General features: G+C 46.1%; 1 protein-coding gene across 1 annotated transcript in view; it reads right to left on the bottom strand.

Annotated features, from left to right (window-relative positions):
- LOC147677660 (uncharacterized) overlaps window positions 1–27,321 on the bottom strand; it is a 160,844-nt gene that overhangs the window by 117,149 nt on the left and 16,374 nt on the right. The window contains exon 4 of the mRNA XM_086945572.1: window positions 9,265–9,335. Coding sequence (XP_086801698.1) covers window positions 9,265–9,335 — 71 coding nt within the window. The remainder of the gene's footprint in view (window positions 1–9,264; window positions 9,336–27,321) is intronic.

Below are 27,321 nucleotides of genomic sequence, written 5' to 3'. Positions count from 1 at the left end.
CACACACACACCCGAGCCACACACATACACACGCCCAGAGCCACACACACACACCCAAAGCCACACACAAACACACCCAGAGCCACACACACACACACACCCAGAGCCACACACACCCAGAGCCACACACACACACACACACAGCCAGAGCCACACACACACACACACCCAGAGCCACACACACACACACACCCAGAGCCACACACACACACACCCAGAGCCACACACACCCAGAGCCACACACATCCAGAGCCACACACACCCAGAGCCACACTCACCCAGAGCCACACACACCCAGAGCCACACACACCCAGAGCCACACACACACACACCCAGAGCCACACACACACACCCAGAGCCACACACACACCCAGAGCTACACACACCCAGAGCCTCACACACACACCCAGAGCCACACACACACACACACCCAGAGCCACACACAAAACCACACACACCTACCCTGAGCCACACACACCCACCCAGAGCCACACACACCCACTTTGCTCTTCTGAAATGTTGGCATGTATGATAGTGAGCTGTGTGTGATGAGCTGTGTGTGGTGAGTGGTTCTCGTGAGCAGTGTGTGGTGAGCTGTGTGTGAAGAGCTGTGTCTCGTGATCCATCAGTGTGTTGTGAGCTGTGTGGGGTGAGCTGTATGTGGTGTGTGGGGATCAGTGTCTGTCCCCCGCGCTACACTGGTTTTGCACCACGGTCGGATCATGCGCTGTGCGCATGCGCAGTGCCGGCTGCCGCTGCCCCTCGGAGGCTCTTTCATTGTCTCGCATCTCTCCCCGGCTCCCCCTTTCATCCACCGAACCTCAGCCCAGTCACCGGAGACAACCGAACCGTCATGGCGGGGACGGACCCTGCGGAGGTGAGGTGCCCTGTGCGGCTCTGCCACCCCCCGGTGGCGGCGGGTCTCCTCCTTTCACCCATGGACCCGCTCTGCCTTTCATCAGGGCCCGGGGACGGATCCTGCGGGGATGAGGGGCCCTGTGCAGCTCTGCCATTTCCCGGGGGAGGGGAATTGTGCTCCTCCTTTCACCTTAGGACCCGCTCTGCCTTTCAGCCGTGCCCGACGTCACTGCCAACACTGGGTGGTTTAAGGCGCTTCCTCCTGTTTCTTGACAATGATAGTTGTGAACCTCAGCGCTGCCGCTTCTCGGCGCTCCAGAGATCCGTGCAGTGACCAGGTCCATGTGGAGCACAAGACTGACACCCGAGGGCCCCGGGACCCGGGCTCAGCTGAACAATTAACATAAGGAGCATGAGTCAGACACTGAACAACTGTGGGAAAGAAGAATCGCGGGCTGTGAGGAATGATGTAAACTCCCAGAGGCTGGACAATACCGACAGTCGAGCTGAAAGGAGCCATAACAAGTGGGTCCGGAGACACGGACAGCAGGAGGGGGGCGGGGATGGGAACGGGCACACGGACAGCGGGAGGGGGGCGGGAACGGGCACACGGACAGCGGGAGGGGGGGCGGGAACGTGATAAAAAAAAGTTGTAAAAAATGCCCAATGTCCGCTTTTGGGGAATGATGGGTTATTGTTTAAATGCTCGCCCCAGATTCTTTTTCGGTTACCTGCCTATTCCTGAATTCTTGGGTTTCGCTCCCTCCCCTCCGCCCGCAGAGGCAGGGAGGGGCAGGGGTTAAGTGGGATGAAAAAACTGGGGGTCTCTCAGAAGGGTGCAGTCGATGGCATTAACTCCTATGACACAACTCGGCCATGGTATGATACGCCAGTTTCATCCCGAGGTCCCATTAACGTTGGGCAGGCAGCCCTGCCAATAAGTGCCATCGCACTGCCAAAGAGACTCACCCATTACCAGTTGCAGAAGCCTCCCTCCCTCCATCCCGAGCCCCCCATCCCCTCCTCGACTCCAGCTCGGAACAGCTCTCTCGAATGTTGATAGACTCGGGTGATACCGGAAATGACGCTTGCTGCTGACACAACTCGGCCATGGTATGATACGCCAGTTTCATCCCGAGGTCCCATTAACGTTGGGCAGGCAGCCCTGCCAATAAGTGCCATCGCACTGCCAAAGAGACTCACTCAGTAACAGTCGCAGAAGCCTCCCTCCCTCCCTCCCTTCCGAGCCCCCCCATCCCCTCCTCGACTCCAGCTCGGAACAGCTCTCTCGAATGTTGATAGACCCGGGTGATACCGGAAGTGACGCTCGCTGCTGATACAGCACGTGGAGTAGAAGTTGCGCTTCCAGAAATACAGTGAACGAGCTGCAGAGTGTTTATTACAGTTCCAGCAAAGCTCCAGAAACAATCACTTTCACCGTCACTGGTGCAGAGACACGGACAGCGGGAGGGGGAGGGGGGGTGGAACAAACACACGGACAGCGGGAGGGGAGGGAAATCGCGCAGCCCACCCCTGCAAAACACACGTCCAAAATGGGCAAAACATCACGAAAAAAAAAAGAAAAACATCAGCCCACTGCCGTAATGACGTTCTACAAGGTGCGGAGAGGGAAAAAAAATATATATATATCTCGCTGGAACGCCCACGAATCGCCTCGGACAATGACGGAGGCCTCTCTCTTCCAATGGCTAGCCTCCATTTATGGAGCTAGCCAATGGAACAGAGAGGCGGGAATAAGCCACATACTGTTGTAACATAAGATTTCGCCTGCGCGAACGCAGCTGCGCAGCGGACGCCAGGCGAAAACCTAATAAGCTCTGCAGGTCTAAGGAGGAACTGGGCCCTCAAGCCAGACCTAACAAGCATTTACAATGCAATGGTCTCGGCATTATTAAAGGTAGAGCTATTGGCATTGCTGATGACATTTTTTTTTTAAATCATAAATAAATGGAATTGTCATTTACATTGCCAATAGCTTAATCGTTAAATAAATGGCATTGTCATTTACAATGCCAATAGCTTAATCCCTTGCAAATGCATGACCTATTGCATTTACACCCACACAGAGCCACACTCACAAAGCCACCCACACACACATACAGAGCCACCCACACAGAGCCACCCACAGAGTCATTCACATAGAGCCACCCACACACACAGAGCCACCTACACAAAGTCACCCTCACACAGACAGAGCCACCCACACATAGAGCCACCTACAAAAAAATCTATCCACAGAGCCACACACACAGAGCTACACACACATACACATAACCACACACACAGAGCCACACATACAGAGCCACACACACAGAGCCACACACACACACAGAGCCACCCACACACACAGAGCCACCCCCACACACACACAGAGCCACCCCCACACACACACACACACACAGAGCCACCCACACAGAGTCTCACCTATAACTGAGTCTGCTTCTTGGAAAGCGGGGAAGAGGCGACCCTTTGATACCGACTCCAGCAGTTGGTGTCCATAAGGAGCAGATCCCACATTCCTTTCCATGCACTTACACTTCTAACTGCTCCTAAATGTCTTTGGAGGGCATGCCTGGTAGAGGCATGTAGAGGGAAAATGTTTCCTTCCTGGTGGCATTGGCCCCTTTCTGAAATGGATTCCTAGTGGTTCCCAGACACTTAACAGCTGCTGACCTATTCACATGTATACAGTCTGCAAATATGCGCTCCCTCCTTGCTGAGACAGAAACTGCAACATTTGGGGACAGACACTGTTGCTGAAGGACTGGTGCCAGCGTAGGGAGACAGGCAGACTCTTACTGGTGTAAGGACGGACATGGTGTTGGGGCAGACCTCAGTGGTGAAGATGGGCACTAGTGTTGCGAGGCATACACAAGTGTAGGTGGCGACATGACTTAATGTTTTGTCAGCATCTCGCCCACTGGAAAGCAGTCTCACTTCAGCCTTCTTTAAAACTGCAAAAAACTAGAAGTGGTTTTCAGAGGCTGGAATGTGGGGGACTCTCTTTTTGAGTCCGAGATTCAACCTTGCCACAGCCCACATACCCGTGCAGCTAGTGCATTAGCCCACTGAGTTGTCTCCGCCGCTAGCAATTCTAAACTTCTTCATGTAGTAGGCAAAAACTCAGTGATCTCTGGAGGAGAAGGTGTGATCAGTGCACACACGGGTTGATTTTTTTCTAAGAAGTATTTTTGCGATGCGTCAGAGATAGCAAGGGTTCGCGTTAAGCACCGTAACTAAATCTTCTGTTTTGTTTTGATTGTGATCAAGTTGTGAAACACCTGAGCTGCATTTTCAAAAAGGATTACTCTTGGCCTTGAAAAGCTGCACTTGAACTGCCCCCAGGAAGGCTGTAAGTGTCCTCTCAGCACCACAAACTGCGCGTTGGGGTGCACGACACTCCTTTCATCGCATACCTGACTGCACCCGGGCCGGTGCTTGTTGCCCAGTGTTGTGGCAACACCGTGCTGAACTTTGAGGAAGTGCCTATGCTATCTCCGACGAGACGTTATTGGCACCGCACACAACACAATGAGTCACGGCCATCAAATACACATTTACATAACACAGGATTTGCAACTGCTAGCTCTGATTTGTTGTGCATATGAAATTGGTTTTACAGAGACGCTGCTGCCAATCTGGCGTACTGCAGGCAATTCACTGGCCAACGCAAGGATACTTATTTTATCAGCATTGGAGGATGGGATGATCAGTTGGCCTGGAGAGTTTTGTGATCAAGAGATCTGCAGGCACATTCGAATCACAACTAGAGGTACTCACCAAGGATATTAAGAAATGGTTTAGGGTGCCGTCCACATCAGAGAAATATAGTCCAGTGGGTCAATGCATCTGTCATAGAAATATGCACTTGTGCACAGATTCCGTTGGGGGAGAATGGAGAGAGGAGAAGGAGGGCAAATGGAAGATTCATCTAATAAGTACCAAAGAGCCTAGACATTAAGATCACCTTTTATTGCAGCACCACAAAGCGGGAAGATTGCGCACCATGCACTACTTAACACACGTAATTGGCACATTTCACTTTCCATATTTCTGCATTTTTCACAAGTTTTTTTATTTGTATTTACCTTGTTTCTGAATATGCTGTAGTTCATTTTATTTTTGTAGCAAACTGGCGAAATTCAACAATCAACAAAAGCAAGTTTAAAAGCAATTAACAAATATGCATACCCCCCATTGTCGAAGAAAGACGTCTGGGACAGCAGGAGGTTCTCTTAGCAGATAACATAAAATATACATCCGTGATATGGCATGGAAATAGCGCCCTTTGCACACACAATATACTGGTGCTTTTAAAACCATATTATATACTTGCAAGCACGGCGCCCACACCTGAAGTCAGCGCCCGGTGCGGGGGCCCTGGTCGCACCGCCCGCTATACAACCCTTTCTTTGCTTTATCAATACGCATACTGCAGCCCTTTTTGTACTTCATCCTACAGACCCCTGCTGTCAATAATACTTAATATGTACTCTGTACATATCACACGTCACGGACTGTACTGTCCCAGGCCCCTAAATGGATTGTAAGCCGTAAACTGCAGTTCACACACAGATCACGCAGCAACCTCTCAACCTCCCGAGCTATCCCCCAGGCTTCCTTAAACCTCTTCCCTTTTTTTGTTACTCTTTATCGCCCACACGGTGATGGTGCGAGTCCCCACTGCTGTTTGGGGTGGGTTTGCGGGCGTGTGGAAGGAGAGCTTCCTGCCCCGAGGGTATTAAAGGGGGGAGAAGCCCTTCTCTCTCGCGTGTGCCTCCAGCTGCTACCGAGTAAGAACCGGGACCCAGACTCACCTCAAGGTTGATTCACTGCTCCGGCCCGGCCCTCTTGGGACAAAGGAAGGTACTGCAGGGTGTATCTTTAAGTATTCCGGCAGCCTCCTTCACCGATGCAGGGGGTGAAAAGCGGGCTCGTCTGCTGTCCGTGTGTGCTCTGCTGGGGGGGAGTGGGGGCACTTTGCAGGAGTCAGGGGCAAGGGGCGACGCCCAAGATGTGATCAAGAGATCTGCAGGCACATTCGAATTACAACTAGAGGTACTCACCAAGGATATTAAGAAATGGTTTAGGGTGCCGTCCACATCAGAGAAATATAGTGCAGTGGGTCAATGACTCTGCCATAGAAATATGCACTTGTGCACAGATTCCGTTGGGGGAGAATGGAGAGAGGAGAAGGAGGGCAAAGTCTCCTTCACCGATGCAGGGGGTGAAAAGCGGGCTCGTCTGCTGTCCGTGTGTGCTCTGCTGGGGGGAGTGGGGGCACTTTGCAGGGGTCAGGGGCCAGGGGCGACGCCCATGCTTGCTGTAAACACTGGCATCACAATAATAGGGTGAGAAAAAATGGACTGCTCCGGCCCGGCCCTCTTGGGACAAAGGGAGGTACTGCAGGGTGTATCTAGCATTCTAGTCTTTACTCGCTGTCTGGCTCCATATTCGCTCTCTCATCGGCGCAGATGACTCGATGCTTCGATGCTTCGAAGGACTCAGTGGTCTGGTCCTTGTTGTTTTTTATTTTACATATCCTTGTTTTTCGATGTTAGTTAATTTCCATCAAGCCCGATCTGCCAGGACTACAACTCCCCGAATGCATTAGCGCGTTGCACTAAAGCAAAACAAGCACCTACGAGGACACGGACAGCGGGAGGGGGTGGGGGCGGGAAAGCACACGGACAGCGGGAGGGGGGGCGGGGAGGCACACGGACAGCGGGAGGGAGGGGAGGCACACGGACAGCGGGAGGGGGGCGGGAACGGCCAGCACTCACCTGGACCTGGACTTCCTCTGGCGGAGATCGGCCGCACAATGACCAACCGAAACGGACAAAAAAAATAAACCCCGCCCACGGCCTTGATGACGATGCGAAAAGGGTGGAGAGGGAAAAAAATGCAGGAACGCCCACGAATCTGGTCTGGCCAGGACGGACAGAGCTCTGTTCCAATGGCTAGCCTCCATTTATGGAGCTAGCCAATGGAACAGAGGGAGGGACTAAGCAGTACACTGTAGAGACATAAGATTTCTCCTGGGGGCGGAGCTAGGAGCTCCGTGCCCCAGGCGAAACCAATATTTCATAATCAATCTTATTAATAAAATAGAAAAACCGGGATTGATAATTTACGAGTCGGATTGATAAAAACGATGTAAAGAAACGATGTAAAAGAAAGGAAATGAAACGAACGAAGAGCTTCAAAACGTGGTGAAACTCAGTGACAGGGTGCATTGTGAAACCAAAAGTAACACATCAATCGTGAATCGTGCTGCAAATATGATTATCAAAAAATTAGCAATTCAAGGAAGAATTCCTCTTGTGTATGATGAACAGGGTACAAAAAATCATTACCATGTGGACCAAGGTTTCTGACCTAATAATTAGGTCATTCATAGATAACATGCAAACTCTATCCAGTCATTCAGACCATTCGGTTTACTGGAGTTCATTTTGTGTATCCAAACATTTTCACGATGCAATAAGTGTTTGTTATTGTCTCTTCCTTCAATCCTTTCCACTGTCTCTAATATCAGGAATTTCAGTTGTGAGACGTTGTGATGCATTTATGTGAAATGTGTTGACACTGTAAATTTCATATTTCGTGTTCGTATGTTGGATTTGTGTTCATTAATGCGTATCTATATTTTTCTTTCCGTTTTCCCCACATTTACCTTCCCGCATGGGCACTTCAGTTGATAAATTACATTGGATGTATCACAGGTAGCAGAAACTTTGAGTTTTATGTTGTGTCCCTTCATGGGATGTGTTATTGTGTGACCTTTTATTATATTATTACAATTCCCACAATTTAAACACGGTCTAGTTCCTTTGAAAGGTGCTGATGTCGTTGCCTTTTGTTTAAGAATCTCTCCTATGTTCTTGCCCCTGGTATGAGCGAACAGTGGTGGTAACGCAAAGATTGAATTGAAATCCGGCTCCAAGTTCAGGCTGAACTTGGAGCCGGATTTCAATTCAATCTTTGCGTATGTATGTATGTGGAGCATGTTAATCACAATCAACAGATGTGTAGACAGCAGAACCATACTATTTGAATTGCGTATATGTTTGAATAACCAGCAACACATGATGGATATATGGTCACAGTGTTATGTTTTGAATTATAGCGATGCTCCCCGAAGAAGAGCCTTGTGCCCGAAATGCATAGGATCTTAACAAAGCAAAGATGCCTTTAAATGGAAATCAACAATGAAATGATGAATGAATTTCATTTAAAAAGTTTGTAAATACAAAATGAAGGATTTGAAAAAATAAAATGAATGATTTATGAACTTTTGGAGTCCTAGTTCTTTCAACAGGGAACCAGAAGGAGCGCCAAGGGGGATGCATCTAATAATTCATTAGAAGGACGGCAATTAGTAAACTATCTAACCTGTCATTTTGGAAGGCCTTAACATAAAAGATCAGCTGACAAAAATACTGCTGGTCAACGTTTACATCAATTGCTATGGATCAGGACGACCTGACAGATTGATTCAATTGTGTGCATCCCTAGAAGCCGTGCTTTATGAATACACCAACCCTGAAGCCATAATATGCAGAGATTTCAACGTACGTCAACTAAGGATGGCACCCACACATCCCACTTTGGTAGGCTGTGGTACAAACCTGATACTTTCACTTTTCACAAAAAACAGCCTAAAGTCCATCCGGCACACACTGGAAGACAAACCCCTGGGTCACAAATTCAAAAAACGATTTAAGGGTCTTGGGCCAGCACGGCGGCCTGACTAAAATAACATTATATGATTATGAAAGCGTGGACCAACCCGCTGAAAGCTGCCCTTTAGAATATTTTCAAATCGGGAAAGAACCTTTGGTCAAGTTAACTCCAATGTTATCTCCAAAGACCAATTGCAGTTCAATAAACTTCAGTGTTTGCACGCAGCACTTAAAACAATTTAAAAAAAACATGGATTGAAACTTTCTAAAGTATGCTACCTGGGAAAACTTAAGAACTCTGGCCATTACGGGCTTTGCGGTGCACAAGTTGGTGGTACACATTAATTTAATACTTCGCAATCATGGTCCGACTCATCAGGTTGGCCACCTACTTGACCCAGTTATTTCAAACATCTTGCTTGACTGCAATGCCCCTGCTCTTCCCCTTGAATGGTCAGACCATTATGCTATCTTCTTCAGCCTGACCGTAGACAGCATCAAGAAAGCATCCCTCCCTGCCACTATGGGCAGTTATAGATCCTGGTCCAAACTAAATATTCCTGCGCTCAATGCTACACTACTTGCCAGCCGCCCTAATTCCAAACTAATGTGCACTTCATTGAACCAGGAAGTCTCTCACTGGCTGTCCTCCAACATTAACCGCCATTTGCCGTTGAGCTCCAGACGCCCCATCACTCACCTCCCCCCAGCTCCATGGTTCACGGACGTTTTGAAAATCTTGAAGTCCAAATGCAAACAGCAGGAGAGATCCTGGAGAAAGACATATACCCTCAACGATAAACTAATTTATCGCTCCGTACTTAGGCAATACCATCGTGCCTGCAGAAAGGCGAAAGCCTGTTATGTCTCGGAGTCTATCAACAGTGCTACTAGCCGGCCGAAAGCTCTCTTCTCAATGGTGAAGAAGCTAGCTGGTTCAAATACCTCCCCTACCCCACCAGCTTTGAGGGAAACCCAATGCAACAAAATTGCTGATTTCTTCATCTCTAAAGTTGACACGATCTACAAATCGCTTTCTTCGGCTCCTTCTGGGATACTGCACGATCCTCCCACCCCAGACACACTTGGCCCTCTATCCCAGGTGGCACAGATCTCAGAATGGCCTCAGTGCCATCAGAGCTCGCTTCGCGACTGCATGGCCAAGGCAAACTCAGGCTCTCCCCTTGACCCAATTCCCATTGATATTCTCCGACAGCTTTCTCCAGACCTACTCTTGGTCATCCAAGAGCTCTTAAACTCTTCATTACGAGAAGCTACTGATCCAGATGAATGGAAAAGAGCCATGGTGATTCCACTCCTAAAAAAACCTGGTGCGGATCCCAAGACATTTTCCAACTACCGCCCCATCTCCTTGCTGCCTATGTTTTCTAAGATTTTGGAGAGGCATATTAATACACACCTTACCTCCCACGTCGAGGCTACCAGTTTCTTACACACTCATTTTTCCACAGAAACCACTCTTTTGGGGGTCACTGAGAACCTGCGTTCCCGCCTCGACCAGGGTGAAACCTCGGCGCTTATTCTCCTAGACTTAAGCACCGCATTTGACACTGTTTCACACCCTGCCCTTTTGGAAGCATTGAAGGCCGCCGGGGTGACTGGCCCCGCATTGGCCTGGCTCTCTTCCTTTCTGAGCGGTCACTCATTTTAGGTCTTCTCCTCTAATTCAGCCTCCTCTGTTCGTTCGTCTGCGCATGGGGTGCCCCAGGGGTCCTCACTGAGCCCTATGCTCTTTAACATCTATGTGAGGCCCCTGGCAAGCATCGTGGAAGACGCGGGTCTTTCCCTTTACTCATACGCAGACGACACTCAAATCATCTTTTCCCTCTCCCCGGCTAGAACGTGTAATCCGTCTGCTCTCAAACTAGGGCTTAGCCAAGTGGCGAAGTGGATGCAGACTAATCTCCTGAAATTAAACGGAGACAAGACAGAGGTAGTCATCTTAGGCAAACATAAACACCTCTGGGGCCCTCAACACTGGCCACCTGAAATGGGCCCACTACCCCTGCCCGTCACGCAGGTACGGAACCTTGGCTTTGTCCTGGATGACTCACTATCTATGCGGCACCAAGTAGTCAGAGTGGCAGCCACCTGTTTTTCCACCTTGGGTGGCTTCGCAAAATCCTCTGGATGCTCCCGGACTCGACAAGGCGCACGGTAGTCCAGGCCCTAGTCATCTCACGCCTGGACTACGGTAACGTGCTTAACCTTGGCGTCACCGTGGAGTCTCAGAGGAAACTCCAGCTTGTTCAGAACGCGGCCTCTCGTCTACTCTGTAAAGTCCCCTGGAGATCCCCCATCTCCCCCATTTTAAAGATCTACACTGGCTCCGCATCGAAATCAGAATCAAATTTAAGGCCCTTTGCTTCTTGCACAAGATCAAACAGGGGTCAGCCCCAGCTTACCTCCAGTCTCTCGTCCAACTTTACTTTCCTTCCCGCCCTCTCAGATCCTCGTCCCAAGGGAATTTCCTGATTCCACATTTTAAACTGACAAGAATGGGCGGACGCTCTTTATCCTGTCTTGCCCCCAAACTGTGGAACTCCCTCCCAACTCCATTGAAACTCGAACCCTCCCTGACACAATTCCGTAAAAAAATTAAAACCTTACTTTTCCCTCAGTGAAAGCTGCCTGACCCTTATCACCACTTCCTCTAGCTGGCGCCAGGAGACCCCATGTGGGTAGCTGTGTGCATTATAAGTTTAATTACAATACAATACAATAAAATACACACAGGTGCACGGCGTCCACCCACTATATTCACTGGGTGGACATCATCCACCCTGCAAGAAGTGGGCCCCACTGAAATATTCTGAACTTGTCTCTGGGTCATTTTCCGACACCGGGGCACATTCAGCAGTGCCCGCACGTTTTATGCTTTCAGTTCCAGCAGCAACATGCAGGCGGTGTGGGGGGCTTTCATATTTCAGACCCCAGCTGGGCCTATAAGAAAGTTCGACGTTAAGGGACCATCATGCTTCCTTTTGTTTCACTATCCTGACTCGGAGCTACCTGAGCCTAACTCTTAGATGCAGTAGTTATCACTTCACTAATACTTAAGAGATACATGTGATGGAGTGAGGTAAAGAAACAAAATGTTGTATACCCCTCGTGAAGTCATTTCCTCATTACTATAACCTTTATTAATTGTGTGGTTTGGAAAAACTAATCCACGTAGTATAGAATGCACACACAAATACACATGGGAATACTAATCTGCTTGCAACTATAACTGACTAATTTAGTAATGTCGTCATGTTGTTTATTAATGTAAAGATTTAATGTAATCAAAAGCGGCATAAATGTGCTTTCTGTTTATGTATTTTGTGGCAAAAACATGGAGTTAGGTGAGTATATCATGCATATGTGTTGCTTATATGCTAGGTAACAACTAATAGGGAAACCCTTAGTATGGGGGGGGAAGGTAAACAGAAGGGCTATATTTCAATAATTAACATTAATTTGTGTTTGTTTCTATGATAGTTCCCAATCTGGCTCGTGAGGCCTATCTAAAAATAGAGGCTTTCGATTACTGTGACAGTGAAAGATACTGCGCACGCGCGGCTAAAGCCGAGATTGAATGTGAGCTACCTTAGCGAGAGCGGTTCAAGGGCGGCTTACCCTGGAAGTCCTGATGACTGCCACAGAATGAACATTTGAGTTACTGATCATGGGAAAGGAACTTGTAGTAACTAGTTGAGGATGTGACTAGGCCAAATACTTTTTCAAACAAAGGACTCTTTAAAATTCAGCTGATGCTACGGAAATTGAATATTAGGATGATGAGGTGATGCTCATCCACCCTCAAATTGTCCAATCAGAACTTGAGTTTGTACTGACAGTTTCTTTTGTAGATAGATAAACTTAGTGAAAAAGGGTATAAAAAGTAGTGGCTTTTCTTAAGAAAAAACTGTCTTTCGATTTCCTCCTGAGATGCTGTCGGTATGCTGATTTTCCTGAGATGTAAGAATTGTTGAATAAATGTTTTATTTCTTTGAGTGAGAACTGAGCTTTAGATGAGGTTATTAGTTAGGGAAGTTAGGAGAAAATGAATTTTGGGAACTATCTGTCCTTTTGCTAATACTTGTATTTTGAGATTTAAATAATAATGTGTATTTCTGAATTTCTGAAATAAAAAGAAAATAACTGTTTGAGATAAAACTGTTTTCTTAAAAGTTAATTTTGAAATAAAGAAAATAAGTAAAATGTTAGTCATGCTAAACTTTGAATAAAAATTAGACAAATGGAAAATTAAGCTGGTCTTGTATTTTCCTAAGCCTAATTTTTACTAGCAGATTCATCGACTATAATGGTGGTGTAGCTGAATAAAATGTCTTGTTAATAAAAACCATGGTAAAACTCATTTAAACTGCAGGTGTAAATTGTATAAATATTTAGTTTTGATTTAGACACTCAGCTATGATACAGCAGCTCTCCTTTGAATCTCACCGATCCATGAAGTAAGATGGAAGTGTTGTGTGAGTAACTCGCAGGGTTATGAGCCCAACTGATGAGTAGATGTATGATTTGGTACTTAAGGGAAAGGTGATATGGTTTTAGAAAATATTTCCGGAGTAGAGCTGCATCAGTAATTAGCTTGGTAGCAGAGGATGGTTGCTATAGAATTAGCTAGGATTATGTATAAAGTGTTATATAAGGGTTTTGATGTACAGAATCATGACTAACATCTGTTGAGTTCGTATTACATTATATGTAGTCCTGAAAAGGCTTCCAAGGATTGCGTGAAGCTGGTGCCTCTGTCTGCAGGCAGAGGAAGTGTGACAAGTGAAGTCGCATATCGCATAGTCTGTTTCAAAAGGTAATATCGTCGTATATTACAGTGGTATCGTCGTATATCACAGTGGTGTCGTCGTACATCACAAGTTTAGGGACCTTTACGTGTGACAGGATAAATGCATAGCGAGGACAATCTATAAAATCTTAGCTTTCAAGTACAGGGATCATTGCGTATCCTGATTTAAAACTTACTGCTGGGAGAGTAATAGAGCTTAACCCGAGCTTGTGCGAAGGTTAAAGGTAGAGGTAAGCGCTGCTTTATCAGCGAGTGTAAAATTCTGTGGTAGAGAAGAGGTAAGCGCTGTCTACTGGAAATACAGAATACTTGTGCGATTGAGAAAACTATCACTTTGTTTAGCAAAACAGACGAATGGAGTTGTTTTGTGTAAGTTACTAACTGATTCAGTTGCATATATTGTAAATACGGCTTCTCGAAAAACCTTGTAAAGGAGGGGTCAGTCGAAGCTGCAGAAGCTGACGTCAAAAGTGTTGCGCAGGGATTGGTCCTCGTGACCAAGACAGAGTAAGGGCTGATTGGTGCATCACGAAAAGCAGCAACATTTATTGGTTAAGTACTAAGGAGACATAGCTTGATCTAATTGGTAAACCGCGCTGTGATAGGCAATAGTAACAAGAGAGGGAAAATTACTTCCTCCGCCGAAAACGCCTGCTTCCTATATGTTGTCGAAATATGGTTACCATACATGTGTTTGGCTAGAGAATTGGGCAAGGTATACCAGGAATGATGGTGTGTTAGCTTTCCCAGAAGTTGGCTCTTTTAATTTGGTAGTTTTGCGAAACTTGAGAGAGAGGATGATGAAGCTTGAACCAAGACCTAGACCGACTTAATTTGAAGCTCTATTTGAATGGGAGGATGAGATGCATGAAATGGAGCGAGAGAGGTCGGAAAGACATCTCAGACCAAGAGGTAGATTGCGCGGATTATGGGGAGAGACACATGAAAGTAGAATGCGCAGATGTAGAAATGCTGACATGTGTGATGGAATGTATCCAGTCAGATTAGTGGATGAATATGAAGGGCGGAAATGCACAGAGAAGAGGAAAAATGTGGAAACAGGGAAGGAAGGTTATGGTGATAGTGAGGCAGAGGATACCATGCTGGAAGAAGTATTTAATAGGAGACCGCCACCATATCAACTGGGTTCCTTATGGACCACACCTAATGCTCCTTCAGTAGAAGATAGAATTAATGAAACCACAAGACAATTTTCAAATTTTAAAGATATATCAGAAAGAGTAGAAATGAGATATAATCCAAATGCCTCAATAACAGAAACAAGATTTACGGGTACTCCCAAGCAATATAATGAAAGAGGAAGTGTAAATAGAGTAGAAAAACGAGTTGAGGAACAAACAAGTACTGCTGAATATATACGATCTACAAATGAATTGACAGAAAAGATACAAGAGCTTACAAAAAACATAGAAGCAGTAACAGTCCCAGTAACAATAGGACCTGTAATCCCACTGTTTGAAAATCAAAGAATAAAAGAGCCAAGTTTGACAATCCCTTTACAGCAAAGTTTGCAAAAGGTAAAAGAAAATATTTATCCAGATTTGTCAGAAATTAGACGAGCAAGTAATGTAAATCCGCATGACTTAACTTTTAATCAGAGTTTACCCTATAAGTATGCAACCGGAGCAGAATCTGACTCTGCTACACCTGAAAAGAGTATAGAGAAAATAGATTTAACACAAACTCCTATAGGACCATCGGAACAGGAATTAAGTGATTGGCTTAAAACTTTTAAATTAAAAGAACATGAACCTAAAGTATTAGATGTGGCAAGATTAAAAATTGATATGGAAGAATTAATTATTGGAACAATTGGAACGGACAGATTAAAAACGTACCAAATGATGAACTTATGTTCATGTGCAAAAGTATAACATGGAAAGCGAAGTCTGTACATGATCAATAAGAAGGATTAGCGAATTAATTTGAAGTAGAATTCGCAAAGAATAAAACATTGCAGAAATCCTACAGAGTAGACTTTTCAGAAAAAGACATTGAAAATATGAATACTGCAGGAAGGTTAACCCAGAAAAATGAATTGATTGTACTACTAAGGAGACGGGGAGATGTAAATAAGTGGAGAATAAAATGGACAAAGAAGAAAGAAGAAGCCATTGATAAATCTACATTAGCGTTCCCTGTGAGAGAAAAAGAAACAGTTGCAAATGAATTCCCTATGAGAGAAATACCTGGAGGAGGTTATGTACATGTTCCTTGGAGTAGACAGGATATATTGTCCTTTACAAATGTTTTCCCCAGATTGAGAGAAAAACCAGTAGAATGGTATCGACAGGTAGATCGATTTGTGAAAGTTTCAAAAGTACTATGGGTTGATCTGGATAGATCGTTTGACATAGATGTACCAGCAGATCTGTGGAATGAGTGCAAGATAACTGTAAATTGGCCGAAGGAGGAATATCCTCGAGACAAAGTAACAGGTGATCCATCGGTACAAAAATTCCAGTGCAGTCTTCCCCGCCAAGAGCAGCATTTAATTTACCATCAGAACAAACTACTCTATTATGCTCATGGAACATAAGCGGTCTACATCAAAAAATTGGGGACCCAGATATACAAACTTTCCTGCGGAATCATTCAGTAATAGCACTACAGGAAACCTGGGCCTCACAGGGGTGCCCAGTGCTTGGGTTCACTGAGATCTGGAATCCAGCAACCAGGGACAGCCGCTTTGGCCACTCGAAAGGCGGACTGGCAACGTATGTATCAAACTCTTTAAAAGCCCAAATCACACGATGGCCCCTCAAGGAAGACTGGGCCTTAGGGGTCAAGATCGAACCCTGGCGGAAACATCGTCCCCTCTTTCTCCTAAATGTGTACATTAACCCCAGTACACGTACCAAAAAGGACCACCTGACTCGTCTAACTGAGATCATGAACAACAGTCACGGACCAACCCAACTCATACTGTATAGTTACTGGGGATTTTAACACCTATCTGTTTCAGGGGAACGCAGCAGACAATGATGGCCCCCCTTTAATCAAAATTACCGAGGTCAAAATGCAAACCAAACCGCTAATACAATCTCAAAGTAACCTAGGCGACTTGTGTGTGAGCCAATTTTATAGCGCAGGTTACCTCGTTATCAACGGCAGAACAGCTGGGGATACTCCACCTAAGTGGACATGGTCAAATGGCTCAAAGCAATCGCATCTGGATTATACGATTTGTACCGCACCCCTGCTAAATTGCATTATTGACTTCAGAATACATCCAAGAACTGAAAGTGATCATAGGCCCCAGGTTACAACCTTTAATACAAACCCAGAGTATCACAAAACTGCCCCATCGACAACTCAGGGAACCTACACAGAAAACCTAAAGCGCCTAAAGTGGACAGAAGAAATTAGCTTGAATATCCTTTGGGCAAGCTCGGACATAATAAGACTGGGCCAGGAGCAAGAGGCTAATCCAATTGACCTATGGTCCACGTTATGTTCCCACCTGATTCATCTGTTTCCTGCAAGGCACCAAGCTCAAAGGGTAACTTCGACGCATCAATTTACATTATCTCAGACGACGAAGTCACTAAAGAAAGCAAGAAATAAGGCCCTGCGGGCTTTGGCTAAATCCCCGGGAAACAGTGAGTGCATATCCAATTATCAAATCTCGCAAAAATCACTCAAGCGAGTGATTAAAAAGGATAAACGGGCACATGAAAATCAATTCTGGAGTAAACTGGTGTGGGAAAGTAAGCAAAAAAACTCAAGGAAATTCTGGGCGCTTATTAACCACACCAGCTTAGGAACAGTGTGTACGGGATCGGCTAATATTCCGGAATCAGTCTGGGCCAATTTCCTATCCGACCACTGCAAGTCCCCTGATTATCCAAGCTCCATCGGAAACATCATCGTAACTGAGACTAGCCAAGGGCATGGCCCCACATGGAGTATAACACAGGAAAGGGTCTCAAAACTATTGTCAACAGCAAGATCGGATGGGGCGCCAGGCCCAAACGGCCTGCCACAGACTTTGTTTAACTCCGATATTGCCCTCTGGTCGGGAACATTGGCCAATCTATTTAACTACGCATGAAGGACATCCACAATCCCAGAGTCATGGCGGGGAGCCATAATACACCCGATTTATAAATCCGGATCCCATGCACAACCGAGCAATTATAGACTCATTGCCCTCCTGGACATTGAAGCAAAGCATTATGCAGGTCTCCTATTAGAGGACCTAAGGTTATGGGTAAAGGACAATAAGCTATTGCCAATGAACCAGACAGGGTTTGTGGCAAACTCTGGAACCCGTACCAATTTGCTAGCAATATCCACCGTAGTCGACAGGGCAGTTTTAACCTCAAGATTAGTTCATTGCTGCTTTGTCGACTTCAAAGCAGCATTTGACAGAGTCCCCAGGGAGGCCCTATGGGCCAAACTAAAGATGTGGGGGATCCCAGATTAACTACTAGAGGGAATTATTCAGCTCCACACCAGGACCTGGGTGCGGGTGAAGTTGGGGACCGGCACACACCTCTCACGCAAAATAATGACAACTAGAGGAGTGAAGCAGGGCTGTGTGCTGGCCCCTCTTCTTTTTAATCTATTTGTAGCAGACCTGTCGGCGGCCCTAGACGACATTAACAGCCACTCCCCGAAGGTGGGTGGCATGACCCTAAGCAATCATTTATATGCCGATGACTTGGTTCTCTTTAGTTTAACCAGGGTAGGGTTACAAAGACTCCTCGACAAACTGTTTGATTATACGATCAACAACCAACTCGAGGTTAACCTAAAGAAAACGCAAGTAGTTACATTCGGCAAGAAACGACATACAGGGGGCGGTTGGTCATTCAATAATGTCAGTCTAGAAACTGGCCAGTCCTATAAATACCTAGGCGTCCACCTGGACTCAAAATGTGGTTACAAAAAACAGCGAGGAGAGATCGGAGCCAAAGCAGGTGATCCATCACCTGAAGTAATGCGCAAATACGAACAAGTAATAGTGTTCTTGAAAAATACAATTCCACCAAAAGAAACAGATTGGGTTAAAATAGACAGAACTATACAGGAATCAAAAGAATCTGTACATGCATTTAATGAAAGACTGTTGTTGGTGTTTAAGCAATACAGTGGATATGAGGAACTGGGCGAAAAACACATGAGTCATTTTGTATATCGATTTGTATACAGTTTAAGACCAGAAATTGGAGACATGATTAGACACAGTTTAATAGGATGGCAATCGAGTAAAGTGGATGAAGTATTGAGACAGGCTAAATATTAAAGTGATGAAATTGAAGCTAAACAAAAGAAGCTAAACGAGAAAGCTATGTGGGCACAAGTGAAGGTAGCAGAACACCAAGCAGCACAATTGGAGAATAAAAATACCGATGCGAGTCAAGGAAAATTGAAAGGAAATTTCAACAAAACAAAATTGGTAGGAAATATAGAAGACCTCAAGAAAAAGTTTCCTTGTCATAATTGCGGCATTGGAAGAAAGAGTATAAGTCCACCAAGAGTTAATCCTGAAAATACATAATTGAATCCACAGGTGCAGCATGAGGTAATTCAACAGCCACCGCAACAGCAGCAGATAGTTACTCAGCAAAGTCAGATGCCACAGCCGCCACTTCCACACAGTGTAAATCTACAGAGATACAGTGCAGAGACAGGATTCCGCGGAGGCAAGCAGGTAAACCGATCGCCCAGAGTGAATGTGAGTCCCCAGTATTGGTTACAAGAGGAAGGCAGGAGTGAGTCGGATGAAAGCTTCTGACGGTGCCTGAGAGAGGGAGAAGAGTGTGTTCTTGGAGCCACTCTTGAGGTAGATCAGTCTGGTCCATTTGTAAACGGAAAGGTGAATGATGTAGAAATAACTTTCCTAGTGGACACTGGTGCAACCCGTTCTACTGTTAGATCAGTGGAAGTTCAAAATCTTCCTCTCTCGGGAAACCACATCCAAGTTGTAGGTGTAGCTAATAGACATATTAAAACCTCCCTAACACAACCAGTTGAAGTAGAAATTGGAATTTTCAAAGACATGCATCGATTTGTGGTGTGTGTTAGTAGCCCCGTAAATCTGTTAGGACGAGACATTTTGTGTAAAATGTACTGTGCCATATACTGCTCACCAGATGGCATAGAACTGCAAACCTCGGATGAAGATAGTTTGTATAAAATGACCATGCTAATGATTGAGGCAGAGAAAAATACGTTGTTTCCTGTGTTTGATCAAGAAAAGATACCTGATTAATTGAAAAAGGTAGTGGGATTTCACAGGTGAAGATATTGGATTAATGAAAGACGTAGATCCTGTAAAAGTCTCTATAAAAGAAGGTGTGAGTTACCCGAACATTCCCGAATACAAAATGACAGCAGAAATAATTGAAGGAATTACTCCAGTGATAAACAAAATGATTGACCAAGGCATTCTGAGAGAGATAGAAAGTAGTCCTTGTAATTCACCAATAATGGTATTGAAAAAGCCAAACGGAACATTTAGGATTGTACAAGACCTTAGAAAGGTTAATAAAATAGTTGTCCCATGTTGTTCAATTGTACCAAATCCAGCAGTGATTTTATATCAAATTCCCCATGATGCAGAATGGTACACTGTGATCGATCTGTGTAATGCATTCTTTACTGTTCCATTGCACCCAGAAAGCCAGCCAAATATTTGCGTTCCGGTTTGGAGATCGTATTTTGGCATGGTGCTGAATTCCTCAAAGGTATACTGAGAGTCCATCTATCTTTAATCAGTTGCTAAAGAAATCACTAGAAAGTTTGAGCATGCCTAGAGAGTCTGTATTGGTTCATAACATTGACAATCTCCTAGTGGCATCAAGGACAAAAGATGCATGTATAACAGATACCGTTGCATTCTTGAATCATTTAGCAGAGGAGGGACATAACGTGTCTCCATCAAAATTACAATTTTGTCAGAAAGAAGTGCAATACTTAGGTCATAAGATTGCCAAAGGAATTAGACAAGTCATTGCAGAAAGAATCAAAATGATACAGGGAATGCAGCCACCAAAGACTCAAAGACAAGTAAGAATGTTCCTGGGAATGGTAGGTTACTGTAGACAATGGATTCGTGGATCCACTCAGGTTCCTACTGCAACACTTCCACTTTCCCTCATTTCCAATCTCCAGTATATGCTGGAGGATTACAACAGGCGTTTTCCGCCATCTCGCCATGGCTCTCCTTTGCCTACAGCACCTGCTCCGGCTCTGGCCGCTGTTCCACTGCCGCAACCGACACCGCCATCTGCCCCAGTTACGGCCTCTAAATTTGGTCAACTCTACGGTGTACGAAGGGGATGATGATGATAATCTTTGCCCAGACAAAGAGGGTTGTGAGCTTCAAGATGACGGTGACGGTGTTATGCAAGATTGGGACGATTATCCGATTTCTGGTTTGTGTATTTTTGTGTTATGTTTTTACATACATATTTTATTGGGATTTTATTACTATTTATTTACCGTGAGGCTCCCACTTCGACGACGGGGAATATTCAAGTATGTGAATCTATGAAAAACACCAATACTGGAGAACCACCTTTTTACAGGTAAGTAACAATTGTTCTTATTTCTCCTCATTTTTTCCTCTTTTTATTTGTGCTGCATTTTGCAGCATACATAGAAAGAGGAAATGCGTCTATTGGTTGTTTTTGTGCAGGAAGTTGTCCCTTCCTTCACAAAAACGATCCTGCCAACAATGCAGACACTCCATAACCATGGTGCAAGGGTGCCTGCGTTGGTGCTAGGCACCAATTTGTGCAATGGCGCATGCAAGGACAGGGATGCAGTAAATTTCATTAACACAACACATGCCTGGACTTTCCCTTTGAAGCAGGGCAGCGCAGCAAGAAGCCATGTGGTGCTGCCCTGTGACAAAAAGTTGTAAATGAGGCCCTCAATGTATACATTGAGGCCGACATTTTGAGTTGGGTTGCGTCATTTTATTGGCACAACTCAGATGCAAAATCTCATTTGTTAAATCCCATCATGAGCTCAAATGTACTCGTTATAGACATGCAAAACGTGTGAAGTGTTACGATCTAATGTCACTTCCTGTGTGATCATGGTTGAGATGTCACTTCCTGTGATGCTGTGATGTCACGCAAAATTATGTTACTTGCCTACTAACTAACTTGGTTAGTCCCCCCACTTCTTTTTCAGGACTAGTGCCCTGGGGCTTTGGGAAACATATACCTGAACCGGCAGCTGCACCTCCTCACTCCGCAGCCATACCTTCACCTCCCGTTCCAGCAAATGTATCTTAAATAATGGTTGCAAGACTGAAGGGACTACAAATTATATCTCTAATGAAACTCATGTAATCCAAAGTCATTATGTAACACAAGTGGTTCTTTTGTAAAGCGCTCTGACACCTTCGGGTAATGTTCGCGCTATATAAAATCGCATTAAATAAATGACTAAATAAATTAAATAAATAAATAAATAAATCTCTAATGGTTCTCATTCTCGAACAGTGTTAGCTGCAGACATTGCACCTGAAAGGTTGAGTCTTTTACCCGTCTACTTTGCTGCTGCCTGGAACTTTTGCACGCCCTGCGTATCTTGTTAAAACCTCTTTTTCATGCACATGGAATACTCACCTGCAACAAGGCTAGCAACCTCATGTTTTCTATCATCAAGCCCAGTGAGTTGGCCAAATTTGGCAAATCTATCCGCCTTATACAAACATGCTTAAAAGAGGCGAACCAGGCTTGAAGGACTGTCGACAGGAAATGAATAATCTTGCAACTGGCCTGGCTACCCTTGAACCTTGGTGAGGCAATGGATCGCACAGGCATTGTGTGCATACCAAGGGTTTTTTAGGGCAGCCAGACACCATACCGAACATTCCGGAATATAAACCCTCCAACTCTTGCAGACAATTGATAATGACGGGCGCCACCCCACCTAGGGGGCGTGGCGCCTTTAGTGGCAGCAAATGCCTGAGCCAGGGTAGGAAGGTCAGCAAGCGCCGAGACCGGACACGCGTCACGCGGGGGACCCGGATGTAATAAGTGGCCGGGGTTTAAAAGAAGGAGGGGCAATAACAATGCCCTCTTTGTCCACTTTCCTGCAACAGGGTCGGAGGTCACGTGAAAAGGTACCCACTAACCCTGCAGGCAGAGTTTGGTTAGGCGGGGTCCTGGGCAAGAGAAATGACAGGGATTTCACATCTCATTCATTCCGCATTGGTGCAAACACGACGGCGGCCGCCCTAGGCCTCCCTGAGGAAACCATCACGAGGGTGGGTCATTGGAAGTCGACGTGTTTTGAGCGTTATGTACGCCCTCAGTTAGCATGAGTACGCAGTCAGTCTCCTTCACTTGTCCTGTATCACGCTGATTGTTTCCATTTTCAAATTTGATCTAGGTCCAACGTCACAGAAGGCCCAGATATGCTGGTGTGGCCACTCTTTATTTGCAGATCAGGGTACATCTTCAAGAAGTCGCACGATGAAAGAGTACAGAATGCAAAGGGAATTTACCACCATTGGGTGGGGGTAGGCGGACAGCGACTAGCAGAGGTGCCTACCGATCTGCGGGGCGCCATGGCCAGGGGCATGCCGATTCCGATCTATTGGTGATCCATTAGGGGGGCAATGATATGATCCCAGGAGGAAGGAGGGGTGTAAAGGAGGCACTTTTTTCAGTTTTGTGGGCGGTTAAGAACATGTTGCCCAACACAAAAATACTATGGTCCGAGGTGATACTGTGTCAAGTATGGGCGAAGGGAGCGCCTCTGAAGGCAGTGAATAAGTCAGTAAGGAGACTGAATCAGTTAGTGGCGGGAATTCTAAAGTAATCCAGCATTCGTACCATCAGGCACAAGTTAATACAAACATCAAGGGCAGAGCTGTATGCGGCGGATGGGCTACACTTGTCCGATGCAGGTTGGGATTTGTTTATACAGACGGTATTGGGAGCCCTTGCCGAAGAGTTAGAATGTGCAGGGGGGGGGGAGCTCGAGTCCGCCAGTGAGCGCCTTGCCCTGTGGCGGGGTCCTGGGCAAGAGAAATGACAGGGACTCGATTTGTCGGTGGATGCTTGGCCCCAGAACAGGGCTTGAAGTCTATTGGGGCTCCGGGTTGGCGGGAGAGGGGCTGACCTGCTGGTGGCTCTGGACTCTCTGGCTCTACCCAGGAAGCCTGTGCTTGTCACAAGCAGTAGCAAATTATCTACCTGCTGCTCCGTTGGCCGGGGGCGGTAAGCATAGGGAGAGCAGGGTATATTGGTTGTGGCCTGCTGCCACAGCCCGAATACAAAGCAACAGGACCTGTGGAGAGGTAATTGTAAATACAATGGAAATGTATAACCTGGATATTTTATTTGCGTGCTGTGGTGTTTTAAATAAAGCAAGAATAAAGGATGATCACAGATTAATAGAAGAGAGGCCAATGGAGTAATTGGCCGTATCTGTAAGTTAATAAAGTTTACACTGTGAAGACCAAAGACTGACTCAGTTGTTCCTTGTAAAGGGGAATGGGAGCAGAAGGGGAAGTACACTTTGTATGGCAGCTATGCCTGCCACCAGGTCATTATGCATGGGAAGGAGTGCGTCCTACATAGGAACTTTGTAATCTTGAGCAGTACAACATCCGTTAGACATGCACTTTACTCTCGTCTCTAGCACTTTATCAGTCATGAGCACTTTGCCATATCAAGGCCATCGTTATATTAGTAACTAAGCGTGTATTTTTTTTTATATTCGTATTGTAAGATTTCAGTCCGTCTCTGCTCATTTTTTTTAGACCATTGTATAATTGCTGTTTTATTTGTGACTAACAAGTATTTGTTTCCTCATGATCACAATATTGTAAAAGATTTTAATTAATCATACAATAAATATGTTACCACTGCCAGTGAGTAAGGCCGTGTAAGATGAAAGGTCTAGGACGCAGTGGTTAGTCGATGTTGTGGACGCAATATTTTTCACCTGCGATAGGGCACCTGAGAGCGAGACCGGAAGCTTCGGGTGCGCGCCCCAGAGACGTCACCAAGCGTGAAATGATCCGCGAAGCGCAGAGGAAGGCTTTCCCATTCCTCATACACCTCCTGCCAGTGCGGAGTGCTGAAAAGCGAAAGTGATGGCTGAGCCGCGTGGAGATCCGTCGGACTGTTAATCATGAGATCACTTTTTAAACCTGTTGCTCTGGAATTTCGGAGGAATGCCGCGAGGGCTGCAGCTGATGAAGACACACACACATCAAGAAGCAGCGCACGTGCTGTGGGGGCAGTGAGACAAACAGAGCTGGAGATGCAATGTAAACACATTACATCTGGAGATGCAGGGCCGCTCTCACTGGCCGAGGATCCAATGATCAAACCTGTAGATGCACTGGATACAGTGTGCAGCCGGAGATATAGTGCCTGTTACTGGCCGAGGATGGACTGATCAAACCGGTAGATGCACTGGATACAGTGTGCAGCTGGAGATATAGTGCCCGTTACTGGCCGAGGATGGACTAATCAAACCTGTAGATGCACTGGATACAGTGTACAGCTGGAGATATAGTGCCTGTTACTGGCCGAGGATGGACTGATCAAACCGGTAGATGCACTGGATACAGTGTGCAGCTGGAGATATAGTGCCCGTTACTGGCCGAGGATGGACTAATCAAACCTGTAGATGCACTGGATACAGTGTACAGCTGGAGATATAGTGCCTGTTACTGGCCGAGGATGGACTAATCAAACCTGTAGATGCACTGGATACAGTGTGCAGCAGGAGATATTGTGCCTATCACTGGCCAAGGATGCAATGATCAAACCTGTAGATGCACTGGATACAGTGTGCAGTAGGAGATATAGTGCCTCTCACTGGCCAAGGATGCCATGATCAAACCTGTAGATGCACTGGATACAGTGTGCACCAGGAGATATAGTTCCTCTTACTGGCCCAGGATGCACTGATCAAACCTGTAGATGCACTGGATACAGTGTGCAGAAGGAGATATAGTGCCTGTTACTGGGGGAGGATGGACTGATCAAACCTGTAGATGCACTGGATACAGTGTGCAGCAGGAGATATAGTGCCTCTCACTGGCCGAGGATGCAATGATCAAACATGTGGATCACTGGATACAGTGTGCACCAGGAGATATAATGCCTCTCACTGGCCGAGGATGCACTGATCAAACCTGGTTATGCACTGGATACAGGGTGCAGCAGGAGATATAGTGCCTCTTACTGGCCGAGGATGCACTGATCAAACCTGTAGATGCACTGGATACAGTGTGCAGCAGGAGATATAGTGCCTCTCACTGGCCGAGGATGCAATGATCAAACCTGTAGATGCACTGGATACAGTGTGCAGCAGGAGATATAGTGCCTCTCACTGGCCGAGGATGCAATGATTAAACCTGTAGATGCACTGGATACAGTGTGCACCAGGAGATATAGTGCCCCTTACCTGCAGAGGATGCACTGATCAAACCTGTAGATGCACTGGATACAGTGTGCAGCAAGAGATATAGTGCCTCTCACTGGTCGAGGATGCAATGATCAAACCTGCAGATGAACTGGATACAGTGTGCAGCAGGAGATACAGTTCCTCTTACTGGCCGAGGATGCAATGATCAAACCTGTAGATGCACTGGATACAGTGTGCAGCAGGAGATATAGTGCCTCTCACTGGCCGAGGATGCAATGATTAAACCTGTAGATGCACTGGATACAGTGTGCACCAGGAGATATAGGGCCTGTTACAGGCAGAGGATGGACTAATCAAACCTGTAGATGCACAGGATACAATGTGCAGCAGGAGATATTGTGCCTCTCACTGAAAAAGGATGCAATGATCAAACCTGTAGATGCACTGGATACAGTGTGCAGCAGGATATATAGTGCCTCTCACAGGCCGCGGAAGCAATGATTAAACCTGTAGATGCACTGGATACAGTGTGCACCAGGAGATATAGTGCCTATTACTGGCCGAGGATGGACTGATCAAACCTGTAGATGCACTGGATACAGTGTGCAGCAGGAGATATAGTGCCTCTCACTGGCCAAGGATGCAATGATCAAACCTGTAGATGCACTGGATACAGTGTGCAGCAGGAGATATTGTGCCTCTCACTGAAAAAGGATGCAATGATCAAACCTGTAGATGCACTGGATACAGTGTGCAGCAGGAGATATAGTGCCTCTCACAGGCTGCTGAAGCAGTGATTAACCCTGTAGATGCACTGGATACAGTGTGCACCAGGAGATATAGTGCCTGTTACTGGCCGAGGATGGACTGACCAAACCTGTAGATGCACTGGATACAGTGTGCAGCAGGAGATATAGTGCCTCTCACTAGCCAAGGATGCAATGATCAAACCTGTAGATGCACTGGATACAGTGTGTACCAGGAGATATAGTGCCCCTTACCTGCAGAGGATGCACTGATCAAACCTGTAGATGCACTGGATACAGTGTGCAGCAAGAGATATAGTGCCTCTCACTGGTCGAGGATGCAATGATCAAACCTGTAGATGAACTGGATACAGTGTGCAGCAGGAGATATAGTGCCTCTCACTGGTCGAGGATGCACTGATCAAACCTGTAGATGCACTGGATACAGTGTACAGCAGGAGATATAGTGCCTCTTACTGGCCGAGGATGCAATGGTCAAACCTGTAGATGCACTGGATACAGTGTGCAGCAGGAGATATAGTGCCTCTCACTGGTCGAGGATGCAATGATCAAACCTGCAGATGAACTGGATACAGTGTGCAACAGGAGATACAGTTCTTCTTACTGGCCGAGGATGCAATGATCAAACCTGTAGATGCACTGGATACATTGTGCAACTGGATGTATGGGCCCCGTTTCACTGCTGAGGATGCACTGAGCTCTTCAAACCCGTAGAGGCACTGCATGCAGTGTGCAGCAGGAGGTATAGCTGCCTCTCACTGGCTGAGGATGCACT

This window comes from Lissotriton vulgaris, chromosome 12 (genome assembly GCF_964263255.1).
Source record: "Lissotriton vulgaris chromosome 12, aLisVul1.2, whole genome shotgun sequence".
In the NCBI taxonomy this organism is placed as follows: domain Eukaryota; kingdom Metazoa; phylum Chordata; class Amphibia; order Caudata; family Salamandridae; genus Lissotriton; species Lissotriton vulgaris.
Note: the sequence above shows the minus strand (reverse complement) of the source record. Positions and strands in the feature narration are given on the sequence as shown.